The sequence below is a fragment of the Melozone crissalis genome, unplaced genomic scaffold (assembly GCF_028551555.1).
Source record: "Melozone crissalis strain CALT ecotype California unplaced genomic scaffold, PUWL_Pcris_2 ptg000023l_1, whole genome shotgun sequence".
NCBI classification, from domain to species: domain Eukaryota; kingdom Metazoa; phylum Chordata; class Aves; order Passeriformes; family Passerellidae; genus Melozone; species Melozone crissalis.
Genome location: NW_026535801.1, coordinates 23,066,885 through 23,094,460, shown reverse-complemented (window position 1 = coordinate 23,094,460; position 27,576 = coordinate 23,066,885). Strand labels below are relative to the sequence as shown.

The window sequence follows — 27,576 nt, the reverse complement described above, 5'->3', positions numbered from 1 at the left end:
TCTTTATTTTGCTCTGAGCTCTGTTGCACTAGTTAATCTTTTGCAAAGGCAACCAAAACAGGATTCAGTATTCCATCTAACAAGGTCTAAATAGGGCAAGATGATTACATCAGGTCATACAGTGCTACTTTTGCTTCTGTCTTGGTACACTATTTATATTTTTAGGAATATCATGACTTGAAATGAGCACTTCAGTCTGAAACACCATGTGAAAATAATGGGCAGACTTTTACTTCAGAAAGATGATGCGAATGATGGAGTGGCACTTGTGCAAAATGTGTGCTGTTGCCTCAGATTCAGACTCATGATGATCTTTGCATATCATTCTCCAGGCAAAACAGAATAATTTTTGATTTTTTTGCAAATGTATTACTATAGCCTAGACTAAACAGAGTCAATTAAAAGATAGACTAATTTTAAAACATTAAGCTTCACCATCACCACTGAAGTACTGCACTATAAACAAACAGTACCCTTTAACAAGTGATAGGAAATAGAGCTGAATAGAGCTCAGCTGAACTGAGCTATATTATTATTATTATTGGTTTTGTTGTTGTTGTTAAAAAGGAAACTTGAAAAGAGTGTGGAGTGGAAAAATAGAAATATAAGATACTGCTATCTTTGATTTCCAAAATGAGGTTCATAAAACTCTAAGATATTAAAAATTTTGAAGAAATTAAGAAAGAGAGTCAAGATATCCCATTCAGTGAAAGCATTTTTCTACTGTAGATGCATAGACCTGCTTATATTTATCTGCAATGTCTTCTCTTTAAGAGAAATAAAGTATCATTTGTGTATTTTTGTATCCTGAAAGAAAATGACACAGAAAATGACCAAGAGATCAAATGATTAGTTTCCATTTTGCATATTACCATATCAAATATATTGTATATTCTCAGTGACACTAAATCAGGAGTAATTAATTGATTTCAAAGATTACAGCAGTATAACTGAAGTCAGCATCTGTTCCAAAGGCTTTTTTTTTCTGCCAAGGAGATTTCAATGACACACATTCAAACGCAGATTCAAATGTAGTTATAAAAAACAACAAAACAAAAATCCCCCATCTCCTTTACTATTGGTAAAAAATCATAGATTTTTTTCCCTCTGATAAATCATTTCTTATGAAGTTGTAAGTCATGCTGGAGTTTTACCACTCAATTTCTTTTCCAGAAAAAATCACCACGAAGATTCACGTTCCCATTTGGAGATACAATAGCATCTTGCTTTTAAAATACTAACCTGTTGGAACTTGAAAGTACCCTAAAGTTTCGGTCTTAGAATTCAGCTTCTGATTTTTTTTACCAGACACTTGAAGAGATGTGTTGGCTTACTGATATTAGTAACAGTAGAGTATAATATTGTGCTTTGTGGCTCGTTTGCCACATTTTATCCTGGTGACCAGGATAAAAGCAGGCCTCTGGAAGATTTACTTACCAAGGAATCCAAATACTACGTTCAAATAAAAAGGCATAAGGCCATAAGATTATCAGGGCAGATGCCACATCATTTTGTGTACACCAACCTCTTCCTCTTCACTCAGTGGTGCATGACAATTGTGAAGAGAATTTCTCCAGCAGATCTGTCTCTGCTTTGATGCTTCTCTTTAGGGACAGAGAAATACTCAAGCAAGTTCAGACCAAGAAATGAAAAAAAGAATCTTGAAGATCTACATAAAACAATATGATCTATGCTATATTATAGAAGAAAAATAATCTTACATAAGAAATGTGTACTTATATGACTGATGGTGTGAATAATTCTACTCCAACTTCAAACTATGTAAGAATTCTGGAAAACAGTTTGATCAACAAAGTCCATAAAACTTGGTTTTATCAATGACATGTATTGTTAGGCTGTATTTTTGGGCAGAAAGGATTATAACATTACTATAATACTAAAGATTTTCCACACAAAGATTTTCTTTCCATGAAAGAAAAAAAAAAACAGGAAATGTCAATGAAAAATTAGGTAATGTTCTTTTCCTCATTCAAGAAAGTAATTCACCAGCACTGCTGAGTAAACTCAAGAAAGAGCTTGTTAGAGAGTTCCTTTTGCTTAAAGTCACTATCACACATTTGCATTTTTTGAGCCCAGAATACTTCTTTCTGAAATTATCCCTCTGCTTTTGAGTGTTTCTCTGTGAAATAGATATGTTTCTTTTCTATATCACTCTTAAAAAAAAGGTTTCTGTGATGAAAAGACCCATATACAGCAAGAGACATTAATAAAAAGTTTCACAGTTTTTCATTTTTGTCTTTCCCAGCATAATAAGGCCCTCAGTGCCTTGGTTTGAAGTTCTTTTGGCTTGTTTTCATTTTGATTTTTTGTCCTAAAAATGGTTCTAAGTTCCATTAGTATTCACTCCAATTTGTGATACAGATAGTAAGGTCATGGTTCTTGTAACCCAGAAAAGCTGGAGGGATTTACAGCATTCTTTGGATGACTCAAAGGGCATGAGCCAGAGGGCAGAATGGAGAATAGAAATAATGAAGGAAAAGAGGAAGCTTTCTGTATTTATTTTCTAGCCTCCTGGCCTTGTATCAGTTATTCATGCACTGATACTTTTCACAGAAATTGTTTTAGAAAAATGACATTGACCTCCCTGGGGTTATTTTCTCAGGTCCAGCACTACTAAAAGTCTGTGCCTGAGGTTGTTGAGGTGCAGAACCAAATGAATTCAGTAGAAGGCCATTAATGCTCACTTTAGGCAAACAGAAAGCATATCCACATGCAACCATGGTTTTATATTCAGATTTTTCAGACTCAAATTAATTATTTTTTAATTAATTATTAATTATTTTTAATTAATTATTTTATTTTTTAATTAATTATTAATTATTTTTTAATTAATTATTTTTTAAATTAATTATTTTTCAGTATATAATTTTAGACTAACTGCTAAACGTTCAATAGCTTTATCTTTGTTTCTGACACAGTAATGTGTACCTCTAACTGAGTCATATTTTAGCATTTAGTCTTCTTTCTATTGCTGCAAGCTGTTTAGGAAGGACAGGAATATCTAGGGCTATGATATACCTATTCAAGCCTCATGTTTGTTTTGACATGATGGCTTTGGAGGCCTGTTCTAGAGTTCGATCCAAAGTACTTTATATATCAAATAGAAAATCACCTTATCAATCTTTTTTGATTGAGAAAGCAATGTAAGAATCTCAAACAGTTATGAATTGTGGCCTTGTTTTCTTGAAGGTGAAAAAACATAGATTCTTTACACTTCAATACATTAAGTGAAAGTCAAGCTGATATTATTCTTTCTCAGTCTTAGGGATCTTATGATTCCATAACTGCAAAATCACTCCTACTGGCTTACTTACCAAACCCTAAAAGATGCAGGGATAATGTTTTCTTCAATGACAAAAATGCCCCTGCTTTTTCTGCTACGTCACACAAAAAGTTCTCAATGACTTTACAAGCATTTTAGCAATACAGAAAAATTAAGTGCTGTTGTCATGGACATTCTACTCACACAAAAAATCCTCGATCATTATGTGAGGGTCTCATGCTCTTGCAAGATCTCTACATTGTAGATACTGCACAAACTAACATGCTTGTCCTCCATGAGAGCTAGGTCTCTCTGTGGTAGGTCTAGATGAATTTTTCCTTTGGAATTGTGGGAATGATTGGCAAATGTCTCCTCATTTGCCTCCCAAAAAATCCAATAATTTAAGAATCTAAGCCTTCATGTAAGGAAATATTTGTGTCATTTCAATAAATAGAAGATGAAATAATCTATGCATAGCCAGGACACTGAAACCTGGAATAATGACTTGTGTCCCAGAGTAGAATAGGTTACTACCAGAAGGAGAGTTGCAAGCTACTTGGAAAGAGTTCTGTTGATGTCTTGTTTCTCCTCAACACCTGTAATGAAGCATTCTGACTCCCTGGTTGAGTAGACTTCATAAAGAAGGCAAAGAAAGTAAGTACTTAAAGTCTTTAGTTATCAAAATCAAATTGTATTCACTACAGTATTTTATTTCCTTAATACTATTGGTCCCTCTCCACTCTTTGCTGATGTGACAGTAAAGTGAGGAATCATAATGAAATTCAAATGGACAGACTTATCAGTCTCACAGGTAAGATGCTGTATTATCTGGGAGAGGCAGTTCCCATTGCTCAGAACTACTGTTTTAGACCTTGTGCAGGACAATGTCCATACCACTGCTTCATTTTAATGATTTGTCGTACTGAAATTTTGTATAAGCAACATAAAATCTGGAAACTTATTTAAAAACAAAAAAAATTAAACATAAGATACTGCAGATTTAGATAGTAACCTCAAAAAAAAAAAAGCATAGAAATTGCTGAAGGTACACAACATAGGTAAAAGTCCAGCATTTTCTTGATTAAAGCTGGGTGAGATTGTTAGCTTGGTAGCTGCTTCACAATACACAGATAGTGTTGTGCCTTCAAATTTTTTATATTGAAGGCATAATCTTCTAGTACCTCTCTGCATATATTTTCTTTCTTCTTCCCTCAGATTTTGCTAAATAAACTCTATGAGGTCCTTTTGCACAGAAGTATCATGAAAATATTTCATAGATTATAGTATCAAGTGCTATTTTTCTTTTCTTATTTCTCTTCTGAATGAGGAATTGCTTTTTAGATTAGATCTGCCCTGGTGGCAGCCACAAACCTGAGATGAGATTTGTTACCTGGAATTCTTTGTGACTTAATCACACCTATGGAGATTTTTTTTTCCCCAGCAACGGGAAAACTTAAAATGTTTAGATACCTGAATATCATTCCAGGTAATTCTAGAAACTTTAAAAGTTAGAAGCGGTTAAAGGACTGAGGGAGTCATAAATAGGAAGTTATTTCATTAGATGTCCTGAGGATTCTTTATTCATCATAGTAGACTCTATTTGCTGTTTATGATGAAAAAAGTAATCAATTACCCATGTAGCAGAACTACTAAGTCACAGATAAAAATCATCAGGTAAATGTTTTGTCTCTTTGTTGCTAGAATTGCTTTTCACGACTGCTTATAAACAGGAAAAGGTAGATAAAGAGTGATCACTTACTACTTGAAGTAAAGAAAGATACCCAAATCCTACATTATCAAAGTTTACTTTCACGTTTTTCCATCGGGCACTTTGATTGTTTTTTATGAGTTCCTCGCACTGACTAAAATTGTTGATTTGGTCGACTTCAAACCTTTCATCAGTTGTGGTGTTAACACAGTAGTAGAACTTCCCAGCAAACAGATTTACTCCCATGATGCTGAAAATTAGCCAGAATATAAGACAAACGAGAAGCACGTTCATGATGGATGGAATTGCTCCTAAAAGGGCATTCACAACCACCTAGTACACAAATACAGGGGGAAAGAGAAAAGAGTATAAGCATATTTACAGCAATACATTTTTGTATACTGTTTCACCATTCCTTAATAAATGCTTATTCAGAAACTAATACTATAAAATTTAAAGCAGCATATTAATAACTGTAGCATTGCACCATTCCTTTAAATTATAAACATTAGTACATGTAATAAAAAGAAAATAAGTGAGATAATGAAAATAATTAATAGAAAAACAAAAGAGAACATTTGTAGTAGTAGTAAGATGATGCCTGACACTGACTTGTTCTACATAAAAAAAAAAGTGCTAAATGAAAACTGTAGACGTAATAAAGTTCTAAAAATGAATAAAATTATAGCTTAAAAATGTTTAAAGCAAAATGGCGACTTGTAGATTTGATCAACATAGTTTTGAAATTTAAGCTGGAAATACAAATGCCATGAATCTAGAAACTAAGCTCTACATAAAAGAATTATGCGCGAATTAAAGACATCACTTTATTGCCTTATTGTTCCATGCAAGATTATAACAAAGATTAATTTCTTTGTATACGAAAGCAAGACAGGTTTGCAATATGTGTCTACTTGAATCAACATAATTTATTTCAAGCTCCAGTCTTGTTGTTTCATGAATTAAGTTAGCAATACCCTTCATTTATCTAAAAAAGGATATAATTAGGGCTTCTGATTTTGCATTTTGAATTACTTTTGGCGGGGGTTACCTTCTCAGATATTTGCAGGCAAGATGTCAATATATCTTATGTAGAAAAAAGGTGTATTTTTCTGATATATACAGAAATTAATCACATGTGTCTGTCAGACCTATCAAAACTTTTGTGATGAGCAATTATTTTTCCTTAAGTATCCAATTCCAGCTTCTCATTTACAAGTTATATTTTATTTAAAAGTTTGCACTTTTTTCTTTTTTCTTCTGTAAACTTTGGGGACCTGGTAGGAATGTAAAATATGAAGTAGGGTTCTGACTTTCAGTAATCTAGGTTCTGCAGCAAGGCAGGAAAGGATTGGCATGGATATTGGAGTACATTAAGTTGTCTTAGTCCATCTCTGTTCCCTGCAATATTGATGCATTCTCCCCACCACCAACATAGTTGTGAGCAAGCTCAGAACTGCTCAGTCTTACTACCAGTATTTCACAGCCTCTAGAAGGCCTTTGTAAGAGGAATACTGTGGTTGTGTTATTTGTCACTCAGCACCCTCCTCCCCTTTTCCTCCCAAATTATATGGCCAGCAATTATGACCTGTTTAGAGATCTTGGGTAGAAATGTTGTTTTCAGGGCATATTTTCTTTTCAATTAGAATGTTCTCCTCCATTGCCAGACAGCAGAAATGGGACCTTTCTGTAGCAGAATAATCCTTTTCTTATATAAAACCACCATTTTATTTTTTAAATGTAACACTTTCTTATTTTAATTTTTTTATATTGCTTGTATTTTTGGTGATGAAAAGATCCCAGTAATAAATCTGTTGCTATTTAGCTGCATGGAATTGAGAACAACATAAAAATTAGAAATGGAATTAGAAATTCTGAAATTTGTTCCAAGTCTGACCTGATCTCTGACACTGCATTATTCTATTGCTGCTTTGAAATTCTAGGCCAGCTAGTGTTTGTCTTGTTTTCCCCTACTCGTAAAAATGTTCCAGATGTGTTACACTGATTGAATTCCTCTGTTTAGTCTTGATGAAAAACCTGAAAATAAAGATGTCAAGAAAGAAAGATGGGGATTTAGTTCTGCAACTCAAATGAATTAAGGTTACCTCTGCTCACACAAAGAATGGTTTTGCAAAAATTGAGTGCCTGTAGCAGTTACCTTTATAACAACCCTGACATCCATTGAACCACAGCACAGATCCAGAACAGGCAGCAGAATAATAACAGCAACAATAACTGTTACAGCAATTATGAATTGATAATAGCTGTAGAAAAAAGGATTTCTGCAAAATGCATCAGTGCATCTTGCACTTGATAATCTTTAGATGAACAGGTAATGCAGTCTCACCACTGAGACTATGGAAAGATCAGCCACATCTTCTTGGATAAAAAGAGAACAGCTTCCAGCAACTGTTCCAACAATGCTTCCAACAACTTAATTCATACAGGTCACTGAAAATCCATCAAATGGTAATAATTTTTGGTCACTACTGACCTGGCCTGGATGCAAACTGGTGACCTAGAGATGAAAGGCTCTGTATCCTATTACCAACCCCTTGAGCTATCCAGTCCCCCTGGAAGGTTTTTTAAGAAAAGAAGAAAAGAAAATTAAAACTTTTAGAAGTTGTTTTGTGTTTGCATTTTTTTCTGTTTGATTTTTCTTCCTCAACAGTGTTGAGCCTTACCGCTACCATATTTATAATGTAAAACTGTATTGCTACACATTGGTCAGATGCTTGGCTGACTGTAAAGTCCTCCTTAGCAAGAGGTCTTTAATTTCTTCAACACATACAGTTGGAGGTAATTGCCTTAGCAGTGTTTTTCTGTTTTACTTTTTTTTTAAATATTTGATTTGGGAATTAGCTGAGGTATCTTCAGGATAACCAGGACATTAACTTAATATATATCCAAGATTTCACCCATACATACACAGACAACACACATAAGTTACAGCAAATGGACAGAAGAAAGGAAGAACCAATTTATAGTAAACTGAATGCAGAAAAGGGGTCAATTAGCATTTCTTAATGAGTTAATTTAGCAAATAAAAATTGCCATTCTCATCTTGTTGGAAAGAGTCTGTAGAAGGTTAAAAGAATGTTGGCAACTACAGCTTTTATTTTTTGTTTGGTCTTTAAATCTAGATCAAATATACATGATTCAAAATATATTTTTTCTTTTAAAAGGGGCTGTTCTCTCAGGCCTGTTTTCTGTTATTTCTTGATACAGAATATAATGCCAGTGAATTGGAAAAAGACGTTTGCATAGCTGTTTCTTTGGTTTCATAAATTACCTATGCATTTCCTCAAGGCTGGGATGTTGCTGGTCAGGCTGACTCCAGTGAGAAAAGCTGCAAAAGCCCAAGTGCATTCTGCTTGTCCACCTTCCTATAGCTTCAGGTAGGTGGAACAGCAATAAGAACAAGTGAGAAGCAACATCTTATTCCTAATAAGACAAAGGAGCTCTAGACTATTTTACATTTCAGTCAACATTCATCCAGGGAGAAAAAAAATATCATTGTGGGAAATCATGTCTCCTCTAGAATAAAGCAGTATCTCATATACATATATACAATTTTTCACGTTTGAATTTACGTAACATCTCCCAGTATCAGATTAATATATAAGAGAATTACTGCAATACTAATTTTATGTCCTATCTTTAGTAATCCAAGTATTTTTCATGGCTGCTGTTTGTATCTTCTTTTGAAAAACTCTCCAAAGAAAACAGTAAAAACTGGACAAAAAAATCAGTTTTGCTGTCAGAACTGTTCATATATGTAGAATGAGGATTGTACAAAACACCAGCTTATCCCTGCTGTATGAACAGAATATAAGGAAGCTTTACTAGATTGACCCCTGCTGTGGGAGACATAGCTGAACACACAGTGAGATATACATGTATTTTAGTTGCCAGGGGAAAGTACTTTCCATGGATCCTGACACCTCAGCTGCCACAGACTTTCCAGGAATTCCTACATTGGAGCTGAGTAATGGATATATCAGAGCCTCCTGAAATCTGTAAACAAACAAGGAAAAATCTTTAGTAGTCCTTATCCACTTTCCCCATAACTTTTGCAGATTCTGTGAAAAAGTTCCTAACTCTCTTCCTGGCACAAACGAGGAGGAAGTTACCATCTTTGGGTTGGAAAGGGAGATGACAGGAATGTGTGTGGAACATTTTTCTACTCAAAATTAAGAAGTAATTTATTTGCCTCCACTTGGAAGGTATCAACTTTGCAATTTTATGCTTGAATAGGAAAAGTTCCCAAAGAGCTGCCCGAGAGAACATTTGCAGTGAGAGATGGAGAAGTGAGCAGTGGTTTGGATTCTTGGTGCAGCACACAGGTAAGACTGCTGGAATGACAGTAGGTACACCATGAGTGGACACAGATGTAGGCACAGGTGACAATGGGATCTGCATCTACCATGTGCTCACAGTGAAGGACCTGGATGACAACACACAAGGAAGTCAAGAAGACTCTGAAACCACAATGACTTCACCAAGTGGGTATCAAGTAACAGACAAGTGTATTCTCTCAAACTGTGGAAGAGCTGAGGCAAGGGAAGAAAGGACATAGTAACTGTATGTTAACATACAATAACTATCCCAGGCAGGGGATCAAAAGAGCATCTGAGGCAGACCATGAAGAAACCCCACCCCTTAATCAAAAAGATTAACTATCTGATGCTGTAATAATGGCTTTCTGCTCTCCCTAGTACTGTAAAATTGATGATGGAAACTGCTTTTTTCTGAAATTAGAGGAGCCTCTTCTACAAATCATAACACAGCAGAAGGTCAGTAAGATTGGAGGAAATGCTTAAGGGGCTTAATTTGGCAGCAGCTGAGTCAGTTGAAGATGTTTGTCACAAAAGGAATGGAGGTAGTGGACCTGAGGGGCAGCAGACAGAATAAAAACATGGCCCAGTGCTGAGGATTAAGAGTGACCCTCAGCAGAGTTTCTAGGATTTCTGTCATGGTTGTTTAGTGTGAGGTTTGGAGGTGCCCATGAAGGAAGATAACTGGCAATGCAGTACAGGAAAAATATTCCCACATAAAATACCCTGTCTTATCTGAGTGCATACGTGGGTTTGGATTGAAGATGGCTGTTGGGAGGGAAAGGTTAAACTGGAAGATTTGGTGAGAAGGGAATAGTTTCTCTCAAAGTGAACTTGCAGCTGGGAATGCTAAGCATGTCAGTGCAGGAAAACTCCATTTATTATGCCTAGTGTTGTTTATCCTCTGCCTGTTTCGAGAAGCAAATTCCTGTGTAGACACAATACACTCTCACAGACATGCTTGAGCCTCCTCTGGGAGACAGAGAGCTCAAAAAAGGCCAGCCTTGTGATAAGCAGTGCATGCACAAAGCCCTTTCATACATTGGGGCAGGCTGTGGGCCCAGCTGTCCCCACAGGATGAAGTAACCCTAAGGGAGCTTGTGTCCCATGTGTCTCTGCCTCCCAGCATTGCTGGCAAGGTAATGAAATAAATTTACTCTTTGTATCTGAGCTGTGTTCTGCTGGTTGCCCTGGCTACCTGTGGATTCACACTATGGCTATCAAAGGATTAAAGTTCTTTATAGTGAAAGGATAAAGTATACGTACTTTTCCACAGCACTGTTGTAGATGGAAATCTTATTCACAGATAATAATGAAAATTTATCCCATTTTATCAATGTTTATATCAAGTGATAAACATCTGTGATACTGCAGTCTAGCAGATGAGGACGAACAGGAAAGGAAAAAAGAGAGAGAGGGAATTGAGAGAGAAATTGCAATAATTCTTTTACCTCAAAACTGGAAATTCTGTTATTGAATAACTTGGAGTGGTACCCTGGGAAGAAGCATGCTGCATGTGCTTGGTGATCAGCTATGAACTGGCTGTAGAGGCAACAGTAAATGAAAATTGGGTGTACCTGTGAGAGAAACTGCAACCTACTTGACATGATCCAAGCACTTGTTACGGAGGAACGAGGAGAAATTTTAGATTTTAGGAACCTAAAAATGTAGAATAATCTAAGTAATTAAAACTTTCTTGTTTTCAATTAATTACTCCAATTTTGTCTCAATGGATTTTTGCAAGAAACTAATTTTCATAAGTTTGTCCCACAAATGAAAATCAGAGTGGTACACTGTGCACCATGTTGATAGGAATGTATGATCTATATTCCACTAACTACATGCTATTGTTCCAGTATTTACCTGACAGCAAAATGAACCAAAAATGAAAACAAAAATCCCAACCCAAAAAATCCCAACCCCAAACAAAAAGCCCCACCAAAATGAAAATCAAATGCCTCCACCCCCCAGATGAAAAAATTTAAACCCTAACACTCCCTAAAACTGCTTCTATTAAGTAAGAATTTCCCTTAACCCAACCTAAAGCTGTTGTCCTGTTGCCATTTTTGCACATCTGAGAAAAGTCTGGCTCTGTCTCTTACCTGTCTCTAATCTTCCAACTCAAATTACAGGCAATCAATGGATTTTGCCATTAATAGGTGTAGAGTAAAAAAACTAGTTTCTACTTTTGCTACACAGTTTGCCCTAATTCCATGTGTGTTCATATATTTTATTTTTAATGACATGACCTAGGATTATGTAAGGTCAGAATTAAGTAATATTTTGAAAAATGTTTAGAAAAGTTTAAGAAATTTGAAAATACAAAAACTTCCTTATTTTCGCATGTAAACTAATGCTTATCTTTAAGTCATGATCACTAAAAATTAGCAAACCAAAAGTTTGGAGAAGTAAATTATTGTGGAGGCCCTGGGGGATACAAATTATAAGGGACTATACTATTTTTTAAATCAATTTTAAAAAAGTAAAATATAGGAAGGAAACAATTAATGCATTTTGTCAGTGTTAGGCATGAGAAGCACCTTGTGTGAACCAATTGAAAAAAATTATTTATGACAGTGTCTTCAATTTTTTGAGTAAAAGGAAGACTGTATTGGGAATATACAGTGAAGATTATTAGAAAAGTAACATTTAAAGCAATGACTGTAAAAAAAGTTGGACTTAAGTGAGAGTGTGCAAAGTCAGGCAGGTGGAAAGGACCAAAGAGAGCTGTCAAGGAGTTACAAGTAAATCTTAGTTTGAACAATAATGAGCAAATAAAGCTGAAGTAAGAGATAAAAGGTCTCAGGGGATAAGAAAATCACTCCCTGAACAATACAATTGCTGTATTTTCCACTTTTCTGTAACTGTTACTGTACAAGTGCCTCTGACTCGAGAACGCTTCTCATAGTGAATTTTGTCTTCAAGGAAAGGAAAATACTTTCTCAAACAATGCACCACTATTTTTATAACACTTGGTGCTAGAGAAATTTCACACTATTGGGTGGTGAGTTTATATCTTGGAATGCCACAATTGTTAGCAGAGAGGTTCAACTAGGTGATTCTGAAGTTCTGTTCTAGCTTCAATAAAAAAATTTAACTTGTTTAAAGCAGCAACACTAGCATTTGTTATTCACATAACAGTCTCTTAAAAGCAAGCTACACTGTTGGATTTAACAGAAGATGAGGTTCTGGAGCAGCCTGATTCTGTTTCTCACCAGAAACCAAGTATGCAAAAAGTACTTTTGAAGACAATATAGAAAAAAAGACAATTTTATATAATATTTTATAAAATAAAATAATTATCTGCCAAGCAATAAATTACTCCATTAGTTTGAGAAGACTTGGTAAATATTGTAGAGACATGAGCATGAAAACAGAGCAGTTACTTGATGTGGGAATAGTATCTTTGTATTTCACTAGATGTAGTAAAAAAACCCCAACTTCTTGCCCTCCTTTTTCCATTAATGAAATGTTATCAACTTTTACATGCTCTGCAATATTTTCAATTAAAATGCAAATTATATTATGTATTCCATTCAATTTTTTAAAAAAATTTGATCCTAACAGTAAGGGTTTTCTGTAAGATGCAACAACTACAAAACTGGAAAAAATGGTATAATTTTCAATTACATAAAGTAACTCTTCAAAAGTTCTCTTCTTATTGTAGAATTACAGTCTAAAAAATACTAAGATGTTTCCTGTATGATTGGTGAACATCTATATAGACAGATTTCAAAGTTTGTAAATGTTTAAATTGCCTTTCAGGAGACACAAAACATCTAATAGACTCTTCTCAAAACTCAAAATTAATGAATAAGATCAGTCCTCAAAAAGTCCTTCCAAGTGCATGATGTTTAGATCCAAAAAAAAATATTCCTCTATTTTTCAGAGAAATTTGCAGAAATTATTCACTCACTTCCTTGAGAGTGAATACATAATTCTTAAGTGTGAGATGAGATGCTAAACTTACACTGAACATGGTTGCTACTGATGCATCATTTACAGTGCAGCTATAGAAACCCCTGCATTAGTGACACCCTCCTACAGTTTGTGCTTGCAAGGCTGGTAGTTCTAACAAGTGGAACTTGCTAACGATTCTAGTGAATGCAAAAATTTTATATCACTGACATGTCTCCTGCAGGACATTATAAACCCCAAGAAAGATAATACTCTTACTGGCATTTTATAAAAAAATTATGAAAACTAGTTTCCAACAACGGCCAAAGAAGACTGAATTCAGATTCCAAGAAGGGGTTTTATATGTTATATATTGTGTGTATACACTTGGAGTGATTTACTTATTGTAACATACAGGGTGTTTTAAATTACACAAAAAACTTAAATTGCAATTATATAAATATCTGTAGTTGTGACTATTCAGATCACAGTATTTTGGAGTGTATTTAATATATTAGGAGTAATATTCAAAAATTTCTTTAGGTTATTTTGAGTATATTCAGTATAAATTGGGTAACAGAGTAAAGCATAGATATTCCAAAACAATATAAAAGCCAGATTCAAAATTTTAAAGAAAGCCAATTTTTATCTCAGTTAAAAAACAACTAAAAATCTTGAAATAGCTGAAAGAAATACCCATTTGGTCATTTTCTTGTTTTTTCTTTAACATTGAAATGTCAAAGAGTTATTTCCAAAGATTTAAAGCAATTGAGAAGCAGTGGAGGATGAATATATAGAATCTACTTGTACTGGGATTTGCAGATGAGGTTCTCTCTCCTCCTAACCCTTAGTTTACAAGGTAGTGATTAGTCAGACTGTACTCATTAAGGGTAGAAAAGGGGGAAATACTGTACCCACAAGAGAGGTAAGGGGAGGAACCAGTGGTCCACCCCATCCAAGCTGAAACGTATCCTATATGAAATAGAAATATATAGCCTGTTATTAGTTGTGAATCTGTAATGACAGACACTTGATGCTATGTTTTATAACTCAATTATATGAGAAATGTTTCTTTCATACTAATGAAGTTTTGAGTACTCTTGAAAATGCCTCATTGCCACTTTCCTGGTAAAGGAATCTAAGGAATAGCCATTGAATTTTAGAGGAGATTTAAGATATCAAATACTCTAATTTAGATTTTAAAAGTTATGAAATTGGACTGGAAATTTGAAATACAGTAAATGTTTAAAGCCATCAGCCAGAAATATGCATAAGGCATGCAAAACTGAAAGTGCAAGTGGATTTCAGATTGTTTGCTGCCTTCTACTATTTCTCTAATAAATCAAGCACGGCATGACATGCTTTATTTTGTGAAGTTAGACACAAATGCATGCTTTATTGTCACTTAATTCTCTAACTCAGCAAAGCAAATGTACTCCATATTCTACATTTTCAAGTAGCATACCAATTCAGAACTAGCGCAAAGCATTATACTGCAAGTACTAAAAAGCTAAACAAAAAGCAATGGGTATATTCAAATCTCAGTTTGCAGCTACTTCCGCTTAGTACATACACTAATTGAGATGAGAATATAAACCCTAAGACAGAAATTTAAATTAAATTAAAGCAATCCTTTACTTTGCCTTCCAGCATCTGGGTGGAGTTGGTTTTGAGATTAAATACAGAAAGTACTAAAATTTCTCAAAATTCAGTGTACTATACTATACTATACTATACTATACTATTTAGTATTCTATACAAAATTCAGCAGATATTCTAAATGCCTTTAATATGGCAAAATTCACTTCTGTGCTTAAGGCAAGCACAAGCTATGGACTGCCTGTACCCTATTTTGCTGCAAGTGATTCATGTTATCTTATATTCACTTTGGAAAGATAATTATGAAATAGCACAATTATAAAATTAATTGTAACTAAAGAGTATAGCTGAAGACTTCTAAGAATGTCACTTAAAATCTGAAGTGTGTTTCATATTTAGGCATAACAGAATAATCATTAGTATATACTGACTGTATAAAATGCTGCACTTCTCCAATTTATCAGAATGAAAAACTTATTTAAGAGAAACTTTGATTGAATTAAATTAGTTGAGTACTTGGCAAATTGTTTTACAAAATGATGCAGAGTTTCTTATGTCCACAGCCTCTTGTGGAATACTTCAGATATTTTACATTTGCAATGCAAAATTTGCACAGTTTTGAACATGGGTAAACATTAAAATTTAAATACATGCTGAATAAAAACTCTGTTTTATCACAGCTCAGTGTAGGTATGAGTAACATCAGAAATCCAAGAGGGCTGCTTTATCTTTACTTTCTGCAGACAGAAAAAGAATCTCTTTTTATGAACTCCTATGAAAGTAACTTGGTTTCTGAGAAGACTTCAATTTGACTATAGTCTTATGAGCTGGTCAATTATTTATCATTTGAATCTTTTTACTGTTCGTGAGTCATTCATAAAGTAATGCCAACAACTGTCAGTGAGCTGTTTGGAATGCTTGCCAAGTGTTTTGGAAAAAAACCCCACTATTTCAGAAGTGCAAGTAGTTACCATAAGGCCTCTATATATTTGGCCAGTCAAATCTGCTAAGTGACTGGAATCAGGCACTTCATTGACTGTCATTAATATTGGAGGACAGAGCTGAAGCCTATTTGCTTCTCCAAGCTTCTCTGTGATTCCTAACCAGTAAATTGCTCATGAATTATTCATGTTGTGTAGCTGAAATTCTATCATATGATTGGGCTCCTGGCAGAGTTTCATAGTTATTCAGCAAGCAGTAGGGGAAAGCAGTAAATAGAATTCAAATAACAGGTACCTCAATAACAGCTTCTTTATGCATGAATATCCTAAATCTTGTAAGTGGAAAATTTACTAAGGCAATCATGTAAAGACACAGAAAAATGAATAAAACATTTGGCAATTAATTTTAACATCTTTTTAGAAATGGTCTTTTCTTCCAATGCCATTTTAATAGCTGCATTTTTTTTCCTCCCTGCATATTATCTGAACTGGTCTCCCAGTCCTCCTGCAGCTGACCAGAACATCATTAAAAACATAAAGCTGACAGCAGTTTCCCAACATTTCTCTGCACAAAACCACATACATTTATCTGAATGTTCATGAACAGTATGTACAAAGAAAGACAGAGAGAAAATGGCTAAATCAAATAGTTGCATATTCTGTGGTACTTGACCAGCTCTTACCCTGCTGAATATCACTTCATGAGTTTCATATAAGGAGAAAACTGTTAAAAGTCAATTTGCTGCATGAAGCTGAAGTTTATTAATTCAGTAATCATTGCTTAGCAATGTATTTTCTGCTGCATTCTGAAGTGCAGATAGGTAGTCTGCTGAATACAATTTCAGGAAAAGAATTTGAAGCCTCAGTTTTACTTCATTAAACTTAGATTTTTTTTTCTAAAGATTTTGCATTGTTTCCTCTTATGTTTCCATGACGCAGGAAAAAGCATTCTCTTAAAGCATATTTCATTGACATGCATATAGAGTTAGTTTGTATTCAGTGGCTTTAAGGAACAGAAGGTATAAACAAATGAAAAAATAAGTCAAAATGCCTTCTTGAGTGAGATGAATAATAAGCAGGGCCTCTAAATTACTCAGAGTAACAAGAAATAACTTTATATACATTGTATTGAATATTGAATAGCGATTAGTTGAAAAAAAAGAAGCATTTACCTGACAAAAAGAATAACTTCATAGAGGAATCAAATAACTTGATTTGCTTTTTAAGTCAGCCAAACTCAGAAATAGATTTAAACCACTAGTAGATATGAATGTATCTGTAGTATCATCTGATGAAATTCAATGGGGTTAGATTAAAGGGAGTTAATAGAATATAATGAAAAATGAAGAAGTTCAATTTCTAGGAGAAAATATCTTTTTTAACTAATGCTAATGATTCCTGTATAAATATTTTGATTTATCTATCAGTAAATAAATCAATACAATTGTGTTACGTTTTATTTATTATTAGCACTCTGCTAAGAGAGGTCATAGTTGGCAATTTCAAAGACTCATATGAAAAACTCCTGAGATTGGCTAGAAAGTAAAGTAACCTTAATGAATATAAGTTCTATGTGATAACTGCATATGGATTTAGGTGAATGGATGAAGCTTTTTGCTTATCTGTTAGTAAAAGATATGCAATAAAAGATAGTGCAGCCTCTCTGCATGGACTTGTCATTCCTTGTTGTGCATGCATGTATTCTTTAGATGCATGCATAGTTTCAGACACTTTCACGTGTTCTTACCCTCATGCCTTCAAATCGTGACAAAGCTCTTAGAGGTCTCAAAGCTCTTAGTGTCCTAAGGGACTTAATGGCACCAAGTTCAGAGTAACCCAATGCATTTGCTGTTAAGCTAACCAAAGAGACCTATATGAAAACAGGAAAGTAAAAATTATTATTATTATTATTATCACTACTTTACATACCATAGATGTGAGATATACACTTCATTAGAAGAGTCTAATTTTGGATCACTTTCTTCAGGAATAGGGAGTCTTTCAAGTTAAAGAAGAAGAAGAAGAAGAAAGAAGCAATATGAAAGGTGAATAAATAAACAAACAAAAATATCATAAGATAACTAAAATCTGGAAACATTAGTCCTTCTGAATTTCATCCTTTGCTACTGATCTGAAGACATTTAAAATCACAAAACCTGAATTATATTAATCTCTCTTTTTTACCAATTTAGGTATTGGTCTTATTTTTTCTTTGTTTTACAGTACTGTTGGAAGCAGTAATTGTGGTTGATAATGCCATTTGATTGCTTGTAACTGAAAAGGAAGTGATTGGAGTTTATATTGAACTACATGTGGATCACAGAACAACATTGCTCCTCTAAAAATTGGTAAAAAGGACTATTTTTGTTATAGGCAGTTATACTGACAAATCCTTTTGCCTGACTGCTGAAATTATGAGCTTTACAAGCTGAAATTAACCTGGAATATGCTGTTTCTACGACCTTAGAAGGACGGTTCCATTGGTGGAAGAATTTGACAGGCCTTTAAATATTCCATGTCCCTACATTACCTCAGTGCAAAATACCACATTCTCCACATTTGCTATGGCTCCTGTCCAAAATATTACTTTCTGTTTGTTTCCCATTTCCCCTAAATGTTCCCTCATTATGCTGTTCTAATTTCTTAACTATTTATTGGGCCAAAACCAGCATAATGTTCTCATATATTCTTTCATTATAAAGAACAATGCATCAGGTAAAGAGAATTCTAGGACTGTGCTCATATTTAAAAACAAGTATTATATGTGCATTTTTTAGCTTTTAGAAGTTAATAGCTTTTCTGAACTTTTCAGCAGCTCTAGCAACCACAAAACTTGGTTCTTTTGAAATCTCAATTTCTTTTTTCCAGCACATTCATTGTATTACTGAAAACTTTCAAGTTGCCTTAATCTAAAGGAAAATTAAAGAAAATACCCACATGTGTAAGTCCAGCATTTATCATGAACTAATTCAGACACTTTAATATATACTATACCTTCACAGGATGTATTAACATTTTCACATTCACAAGACGGCTGTTTGGGATAGTATGATTTAAATAAGGTCGAATATAAGAGAAAATTAGTTTAAAAAATGAACAGCTGCTTCTGTTTGCATGCCTTTTAAAGCTTTTTTATTGGAGGCACCACTTAGGTACCCATTTTGAGAATTTCATTACTAAAAAGCAAAGTGTTTTCTGAGAGAGGACACTTTCTTTGTATGAAACATGGCTATCTGTAGCTGTATATGTGGAGCTGAATCCTCAATATATTTAAACTACAACGTACACAAATCAAAAATATTGTAAACACCCATTAAAAAAAAACTAAAAAAAAACCAAACTGAAGAAAATTAATTGTTCTGATGCTCCAAGGCAGGATGATCTCTTTCAACAGCAGTGTTGGGATATAGCCCCCAGCTGCCTGGGGGCTCCATGCAAGGTCCTTCTGTTCAGCAAGAGGATTCCAGTCTCTCTTAACATAGCAAGGCAGTGCTGCAAGCATGAAGTGAAAGATAGAGAAACATGGAATTTTTCCAGCTACCTTACTTTTCAAATTGAAAAGTAAACTAATTGGCATTAATAGATATTATGGCTGCAGAGAAAGTTTAAAAATTACCAGATAAATAAAAAAGTGTCACTAGGAAATGCACTACGTACATCGACAATCAGGAAGTCCAGCCAGCACCAGGCATTAGTAAAATATGTTTGGTAGCCATAGGCCACCCACTTCAGCAGCATTTCCAGAATGAAGATGTAAGTGAAGACCTTGTCAGCATATTCCAGCATGGTCTTGATAGTTTTACGTTGTTCAATATATATGTCTTCAAAAGCCTGTGAGTATAAACATTCAAAGATATGTTATTTTTTGTTACTGCACATGCTTCAGGTTGTAGCACAACAAACCAAAAAGGCAACAAAAAATGGCAATAATATTCAAGAAATGGCAAGGATATGTCATTTTTATCTAATGCTTCTTTTTCTGGTAACTCAGAATATATCTGGTTTTTCCCTATGGAAATATATTTTTCAGCTCTCAGGAGGAAGAAGCAGATATTACACAGCAACCACTACACTGGTCAGAGATTTTTTAAAATGTGTTTATTTATTTATTGCTGATAGTGAATTATTCTTCTCAGCTCATATTGCATATTGACAAATAGAATTGATTCTGCCAAGTGTTGTGCCTGAACTGAATTATATGAAATCATTTGGCTTGTATGTAGGTAGACTCAACTACAAAATCCAGGGCCTTAGCTGTAAAATTTGGAGGACAATGACAATACAAGTTACCTTTTGTTTTTTAAGTCCTCTGGCTTCCTGAACATTTTAATTTATAAATCTTCAAGTAAGTTCTTCCTTTCTTAAAAAAAATATCTCTCTTAAATCAATTACCTTCTTTATTATTCACATTTTATTAAATACATAACATTTCTGAGCTCCTTGCAATGTTATTTACACTATTTTTGTTCTCATTTTTAGGCAATTGAAAAAACAAATAGCTCCTGCTTTTCATAATTTTTTTTCCCTTTAATTGCTTTCAAATTTCAATTCTGATATTATTTCTTATGAAGACTGACTGATTTTATCAAGCTGAAAGAACTGGAATGATCTGCTATCTTGCAAAGATTTGGATATTTTTTTATATTAACATTCATTTTTACTCAGCCTGCTTTTGAACCACTTGACATCTATCAGTTCAAATAATTGGTGTTTGTATATCAGACATCAAGCTAAGGTCTGTGTAATTCTGGTTGCTTGCATCAGGCACTGTGGAACCTGACACTCCTGTACTGACTAAAACTGGCAAGTCAGCACTTGTGATTTCCTGTGTGCGGGTGGGGGATGCCAGAGGCAGGGAGATGTCTGCTCCCTGCCCTGCCTGCTGCATTTCCTGCCCCTGGTGACAGTGACACCTGTCTGGAGCATGGCCTTGGGGTGAATATGGGATGCAGAGCTGGTGGGTACAAAGACATCTCTTCACTGCCACAAAGGACTTTAAAGGGAGAGCAGAGTCTCACATCTCCAGAGTCCTGGGCTAATCCATGGTCTTTGAAACGTTTGCACAAAATGAAGGTTCTTTGCATGACTCACCTTAGGCTCACAAGCACAAGGTACTAACATTGTGGGATCTTTTCTCAAACTTCCTCTAAATACAGTTATAGAAATTCACCTTTTTCAGATCTCCTTCCACTACTTTTCTCATGTAAATTTCTTGTCACTGAAGATTTTCTCCACTTAGTTTTATGGACCAAAATTCAATGGTGTAAACTTGATCTTTTTTTGTTACTTGAAGGATTTTATATGACAGGGAAGGCGTCACATGGCATTGCATAAAAGTTGTTTTTCTGATGGTTGTGTCAATATTATTCCAAACAAAAGCAGAATAATTATTAGAGATGTAGCTGAAACTAGTGATAGATATTATCATAAACTGCTAACAGTATTAACAGTATTTTAAAGTGCTGGCAGTAGTCTAATGAACTTATAATACAATTTTCACACACAATTTTGTTTATTATGTAGGAAGATAAGTAATTTGCCAAAGAGTAATTAAAACTGTCACGGTAGATGCTAGATATGCTCTGCATTATCTTACAGCAAATAGTTTGCCTAAGAAACATCACCTTGGTGTATTTATACAGGCTCCCTTTAATTTAAAAATTCATCTATAATTTCTTTATTCTTCGTCATTATTTTGTATTTTTTAAAAGACATATTATTGTTAGGGTTTATTTAATTTATTATTACAGATTTTTCTTATGGTTGGCTTCCCTTTATTCTGCCCTTGCATGATTGTTACAGCAAATTCATGTTTTTGCAGATGTCCCTTCAGTCTACATAATATGAGTCAGGAGAAGCTGAATTGTAAGTCTAAATAATCAACTCTTATTCTTAAAAAGGAATCAAAAAACCCCACGCAGTCTTATCTTTTTTTACTGTTCAAGCACACAGCATTTATAGGACTAGATAAGCCAGCTCTGGTCCTTGCAAGGTGTTTTGAACTGTTTATGCCATTATAGTTCCAAACACTCAACAGTGACAGTCCTTTTCCCTGAGCTACAGCAGTAAACAGCAGAGAAAGGAGGGAGCACACTCAAATAACAAAGTTTACATGTTCTTTTCTTCTCATGTGGTTTCTCTCTGCCTGAGGCATACCACTGCCACTTCTAGCAATGGAGTTAGGCTCTCTCTAATCACTGATGTCTGTTCCTTTTTCTACATGTTGTTAAGAAGAGACTGTTTTTGCTCTTTTTCTCAAGACCTGAATAAAATTTAGTCCTACTATTTGAAGGCATGGAAATGTGTTAAGTTAAAGCAGTGTTAGAAGAGACAATTTTAAGGAGTTTTCCGACAACATGAAAACATTCCATCCATGTTTTACTTACCAGAGCTCCACTACTGAGGAGAATCATAAAGACAATGAAAGTCTCAAACCAGTTGTGTTCAACAATCCTGAAGCAGGTTTTTCTAAGGTTCCACCACTGCTTTCCTCTCCCTTCTTCTATACTTACTTGACAGCACTTGAACCTTCTTACACAGCCTTTAGAACATTGTATGTAATGAGAGAGGAAATAAAGGAGAGATTTTGTTGGGTTGCATTAATTTTGGTTATGTATTCTGTTAATGATACAATGCTATCTTTACTGTGTTATTTAGTAAAAAACTAATAGATTTTCACCTAGATAACCTTCTTTTTCCTCAAAGGAAAAACCAAAAAACATTGAGACTATTTGAATTGTCAATTAAATGAACAAGTGAGAAGAATGCATTTCTCATTTATCAAGAAGTGATCAATACAGTGCACACAAAAAAATAAAAGTCCATCAAACACAAAGCCAAATTACAAAATACAAAATAAGAGTCAAAATATACAAACTCATCCAAATGTCAGGTAGGTTGATGCAGTAAGACATGGGCTAATGATATTAAACTGTACCTTCTTTTGTTCAGGATACTCAATTCAGACAATGTTGCATTCATTGCATGAAAAATTCTAAGCCTCTTGTCTGAGTTCTGAGCTTTTCAGTACTAGCTAATTTCTCCTATCTTGTGCCCCTAATTTATTTTACATTTTATGATTTAGCTGCTGAATTTTATGTACAAAAATACTAGTAATAAATAATGGTATTTTCCATGACAAATCCTCGACTTTTACAGTACTACCTCTTACAAGTTCAATGTAAATTTCTAAAGAATGATGTGATATCATGTCCAGAAGTAATCCAACCTGACAATAGCATTTATTCTCCAATGCATAAATCTAACTTTTGTTTACTGATACCAGAAATGGCATTTTTATCCTTATATTACTATTTTAAAAAATATTTCTTTCTCCACCTCCTTCACATGCACACATCCATAAGGGCTCTCCCAAGGAAATGCCATTGGAAAAACATTTATGACCAGATTAGGGTTTTATTGAATTGTGGGCCACTAGAAGGAAGAATGAAAGATGAAGGAGTCCACCAGGTTAGACTGTTATTTTTCCAGGTGGCATACAAGGCTCTTCCTTCTCCTTTTGCCAATTTTTAGAAGATTCATTTAGCATTTTCCACAAAACCATCTAGGTGGAGTTTTCAGTTATCATTAAAAAGCTATTGTAGTAATGTATACTTTATAAAGCACTTAGATATCTATGAAGAATATTTTTAAAGTGTGTTTACTGTTACTAAACTCTGAAAGTACACTATCATACTAAACAAAACTTTCAATACCATATTTTTTCTTATTTTACAAATTGAGATACATTTCGAATAAAATGTTTTCTTAACTGTTTATCCAATACATAGCATAATTGTGGTATCAGTTTCCATGTACTATATTATGGAGTAAAAGTACTACTGCTAATAATCAGAGCAGGGATTAACACACTAACAAAAGGGAAATATGATTAATAAATCTTAATACTTAACTTACATAGAAATAGTTCTGTAATTCTATTAATAATTATTACTACTGTTTTTCTCCTAGATACCTTCTGTGAAGCAGGCCTCTGGCTCCTGGGCTTCCTCAGGTTCAGCTTCTGGTTGTTCTTCTGCAGGAAGTCCAATATCAACTGTGCTGCCTTCAGATGAACTAGATGAATTTAACTTCTGTAAAGGAAAGAAGCATCACAAATGAACAGTAAATAATTTAAAGGCAAATACTATATGATTCTGGAATACGTAAATTAGACAATGCTTTTGAATGTTCTAGAATGCAAATTAAGTTAATTGTTGACAAACATCTGAGAAATTTATACAGTCTGATTTTCCTCCTGTAGTGTATCAATCTATTAAATAGAAGGTGTATCAGTAACAGATCAGACTTCAAATAGAATTGTGCTTTAAACTGAAAAATATGGGTGATGCTAAATCTGAGAAGATTTATGACCACAACAAGCCAAGTCATAATGATCTCTTGACCTACATAGAAATAATGAAGCTTTAAAAAATATACAGGAATTTGTAGTGTCTACTGAAAATCAGGTAAGAGGCTAAAAATAACTACATAAATGAGGTGGGAGCTCAAAGGAATGAGGAGAAAAAGCAGAGAAGGCCATACTTCAGGGGTTAGTAAATCCAGATTAAAATTGCTGAAAGTCCAGCTCAGAGTGAGGCAGAATCCGTATACAATAAGGCTGAGGTAGTTTAAGCCCATAAAAAATTCAGACTGTGTTTTATCAACAAATTTTCAACAACATGATGACATAAAGAGACTGAGGCATAGGTTGGAAATCAAATTTTTAAAAAAAGGGGGAAAAAAGAATGCACTTAAGCTAATTCTTATCCTAAAAACCCAAAAACTTGTAACCATGTACTGTTCAGCTGGAACCTGGTTGCAATCTGTGTCTTTGGCATTGTGGCTAAAACTTGGGCAAAATTGTGAAGGAAATATACTTAAACATGTATGGCTAAACAAAATAATGAAACAACAGCAATACAGGTCACTGAGTCGAACTATAAACTCAGCACTGCCAAGACTACTGATAAACCATGTCCCCAGGTGCCACATCTTTTAAATGCCTTCAGGTATGACAATTCAGCCACTTCCTTGGGCAGCCTATTTCAGTGCTTGACAGTCCTGTCAGGGGAGAAATTTTCCCCAAAATCCAATCTAAACCTCCCCTAGTGCAAATTGAGGCCATTTCCTTATCCTGGTCTTCTTATTTGGGGAAAGAGCCTGACCCCCACCTCGCTACAGCCTCTGCCCAGGTTCATCAGTGCTGGGTGGCAGCAGCCCTTTGGCTACTGAGGACAAAAACCCTCCAAACACTAACAATTATTAAAGTAGTGGTAGCAATAAATCAGAAGTGTCACAGTTTCAATGGGATAAAAGGTAACTCTATTCCTACAGGTAGCAGCACATCAGCAGAGAGTTTTCCTAAGCTTTCCTAAACTGAGTTTGTGTCTAAACAGGATCAATTCTCCCCTGATCAGTCATAAACCAGCTGGTATCTTTCTATTTGACTGTCTGCGCTGTGATGGGTTGGAAGACTGGACAGCATGAAGGCAGTTGTGGAGAGCAGATGATATGTCATTCTTTTATTCTAAAGGATCTTTTTTAAATGTTTTATTTTGAAATTCTTCATGCTGGGGGTGGATCATAATGTGCTGAAAGAAATTTTAAGAACCTTTATTGTAGCAGTGGTTCATAAGCATAAGTCAAATTAATTATAGACATTTTAGCTAATATTTAACAGGAAATAATTATTAATGCTGCAGATATTAATTAGGAAGCAGGAACAACACTGTCTCTGAAATAAGTTGCTGTGGGGAGAGGTTGTTTTGTACACGTCTCCTTTCTTGAAGGAAGATCCAAAAATTGCACTTAGCTTAACACCAAGTTTTTGCTGAGAGCACTAGACGGCTCTTACACACACTGAAAGGATAGTGATAAAAAATTCAGCTACCCTAAAATTTGGTGTCTGAAGCACTGGTAGCAATACAGCAGTGGGACAGAATGATGAGCTATTCTGTAAAAACAAATTGCATTGCAACCAAAATGGGAACTACCTGGTTAAGGCTGAGGTTTCTCAAGCGAGAAAATTATTGTTGTTAAGTGTCTGAAAAGGCAATTTTCTAATTTGACTAAAATGGCAACAAAATAAGTCATTGAGGGTGTAGCTGTTTTGCAAATTCTGTCATCGAATCAATTTAAATTATTTTGCTAAAATAGCCACATACAAAAAGTTATGTAATGGAACAGTTATAGCTTTAATATGCTTTTTAAAATTACAGTTCTCAAAAAGGCTTTATATCAATAGTCTGCTTTAGCATTCCTTTAGCAACAGTAGATGTTTTCATCTGTTGGTACTTTTCAATTTTAACAACCAAGTGAATTTGAAGTATATGGGAGAGTCTATGGTTAAGACTTCTTTTTATGGGAATCTAGGTGTAGAAGAGCTGACAGTTTAAAAAAAGAATTCATATGTCTAATGGAGTTACATAAACTCTTTATACGTTTTCTGTTTTATGTATGCTTTTTCAAGGGGCAGAGAGAAGATGTATCACACTCCTCATGGGACCCTTTTCACAGAAGGCAAACAAAAATTTCTGGTGGAATAACACTGGGGCAAAGGCACTGTCCCCTACAAGTTGTTATAACTACCATGTAGACCATGCATGGTTTTTATGGATTAGTTCAGTCTTCCATTACATGGCCTCTTATCCCCTCTAGAAAGCTTTGATTTTTTAACTCTTTCTCACACTTCTGTTCATCAAGAATGAAGTCCTCCTTATACACTCATTTATGCCTATCTACAAAGAAATGTCAAGATAAATGATTAAGAATGGAATGCACTGGCTTATGAGAAGTAAAAAAAACCCTAATCAAACAAAATTCCACATAGCAAAGACACTCAAAAGATCAGAGAGAATGCAAAAAATATCTAAATACCTCTTTGCTTTCTTCCAGGTCTGATTCACTACTAAATTCTTCTGTGTTTAGATTTTCAAAGTCGGATTCACCCACAGCAATGGGCACTGTCACAGTGAGGCTTGGGTTGTTTATGAATGACATGTAATCACTCTCATCAATTATGTATTTTTCCACACTGCTGCCTGTGCCTATACCACTGGTGGTTCCATTTGCATCTTTAATATAGTCATGGTCCTTGCTTAGTTCCACGGTTGTATGGTTAGAAATACAGCTATTTTTGTTGTTTAAATCTTCAAGTGGCTTGATTTCATCTAAAGCTTTCTGTTTTTTAACAAAGGCTTTTTGGATGAATTCTCGTGCTTTTCTCTTCACATAATCTATGCCTTTCTGCATTCTTGCCACAGCAATCTGGAGATTGTTCATTTCATTATCATCATCTGTCACAGCAAGGTTGTCTGCACTAAATGAGCTCAAGAGCAAGGCCAAAAATAGGTTCAGTACCTGCAGAAAGATTTAAAAAAAGATGTTATAGACTTTATTTTTAAAAATGACATTTATTTTATTTTAAAAAGTCCTATTATTGACATCAAAGACTAAAATCCCAATAACTCATCATAACCAAAAGAGTACCATCAAAAATTTTTCTCTTCTCCATAAAAACCAAGTTTATTTCACTTAGCTTAGGTCCTGCTCACTATTCAAAAATATTTGTACAACTGACTAATATCCGTAAATGTGTCTTGATTTCCTCACAGTATGTAAATATTTTGGTGTCAAAACTTATAATCTAAAAATGGAGCTATCAGACTTGCTGTTCAGCATCATTGAAAAATTTAATTTAGCCCATCTCACAACAGAAATTGGATTATTCAGGTGACTAATTATATGGTATAAATAATAAAAAAATCCACAACAGATTGTTTATAAAGAACCCATATACTAAAATTATTT

At 34.5% G+C, this 27,576-nt stretch overlaps 1 protein-coding gene across 5 annotated transcripts in view; it reads right to left on the bottom strand.

The window, feature by feature from the left end:
* The window catches only part of LOC128938026 (sodium channel protein type 1 subunit alpha), an 88,733-nt gene that overhangs the window by 8,163 nt on the left and 52,994 nt on the right, over positions 1-27,576 (bottom strand). For 4 of the 5 annotated variants that reach the window (XM_054277969.1, XM_054277972.1, XM_054277968.1 and 1 more), the window contains exons 17-22: positions 26,644-27,126; positions 23,741-23,858; positions 22,152-22,306; positions 19,423-19,596; positions 17,513-17,635; positions 5,043-5,324 (exon numbers count right to left, since the gene is read on the bottom strand). In XM_054277969.1, the coding sequence (XP_054133944.1) occupies positions 5,043-5,324; positions 17,513-17,635; positions 19,423-19,596; positions 22,152-22,306; positions 23,741-23,858; positions 26,644-27,126 (1,335 nt within the window). The remainder of the gene's footprint in view (positions 1-5,042; positions 5,325-17,512; positions 17,636-19,422; positions 19,597-22,151; positions 22,307-23,740; positions 23,859-26,643; positions 27,127-27,576) is intronic. The other variant, XM_054277973.1, reaches the window with a different exon arrangement.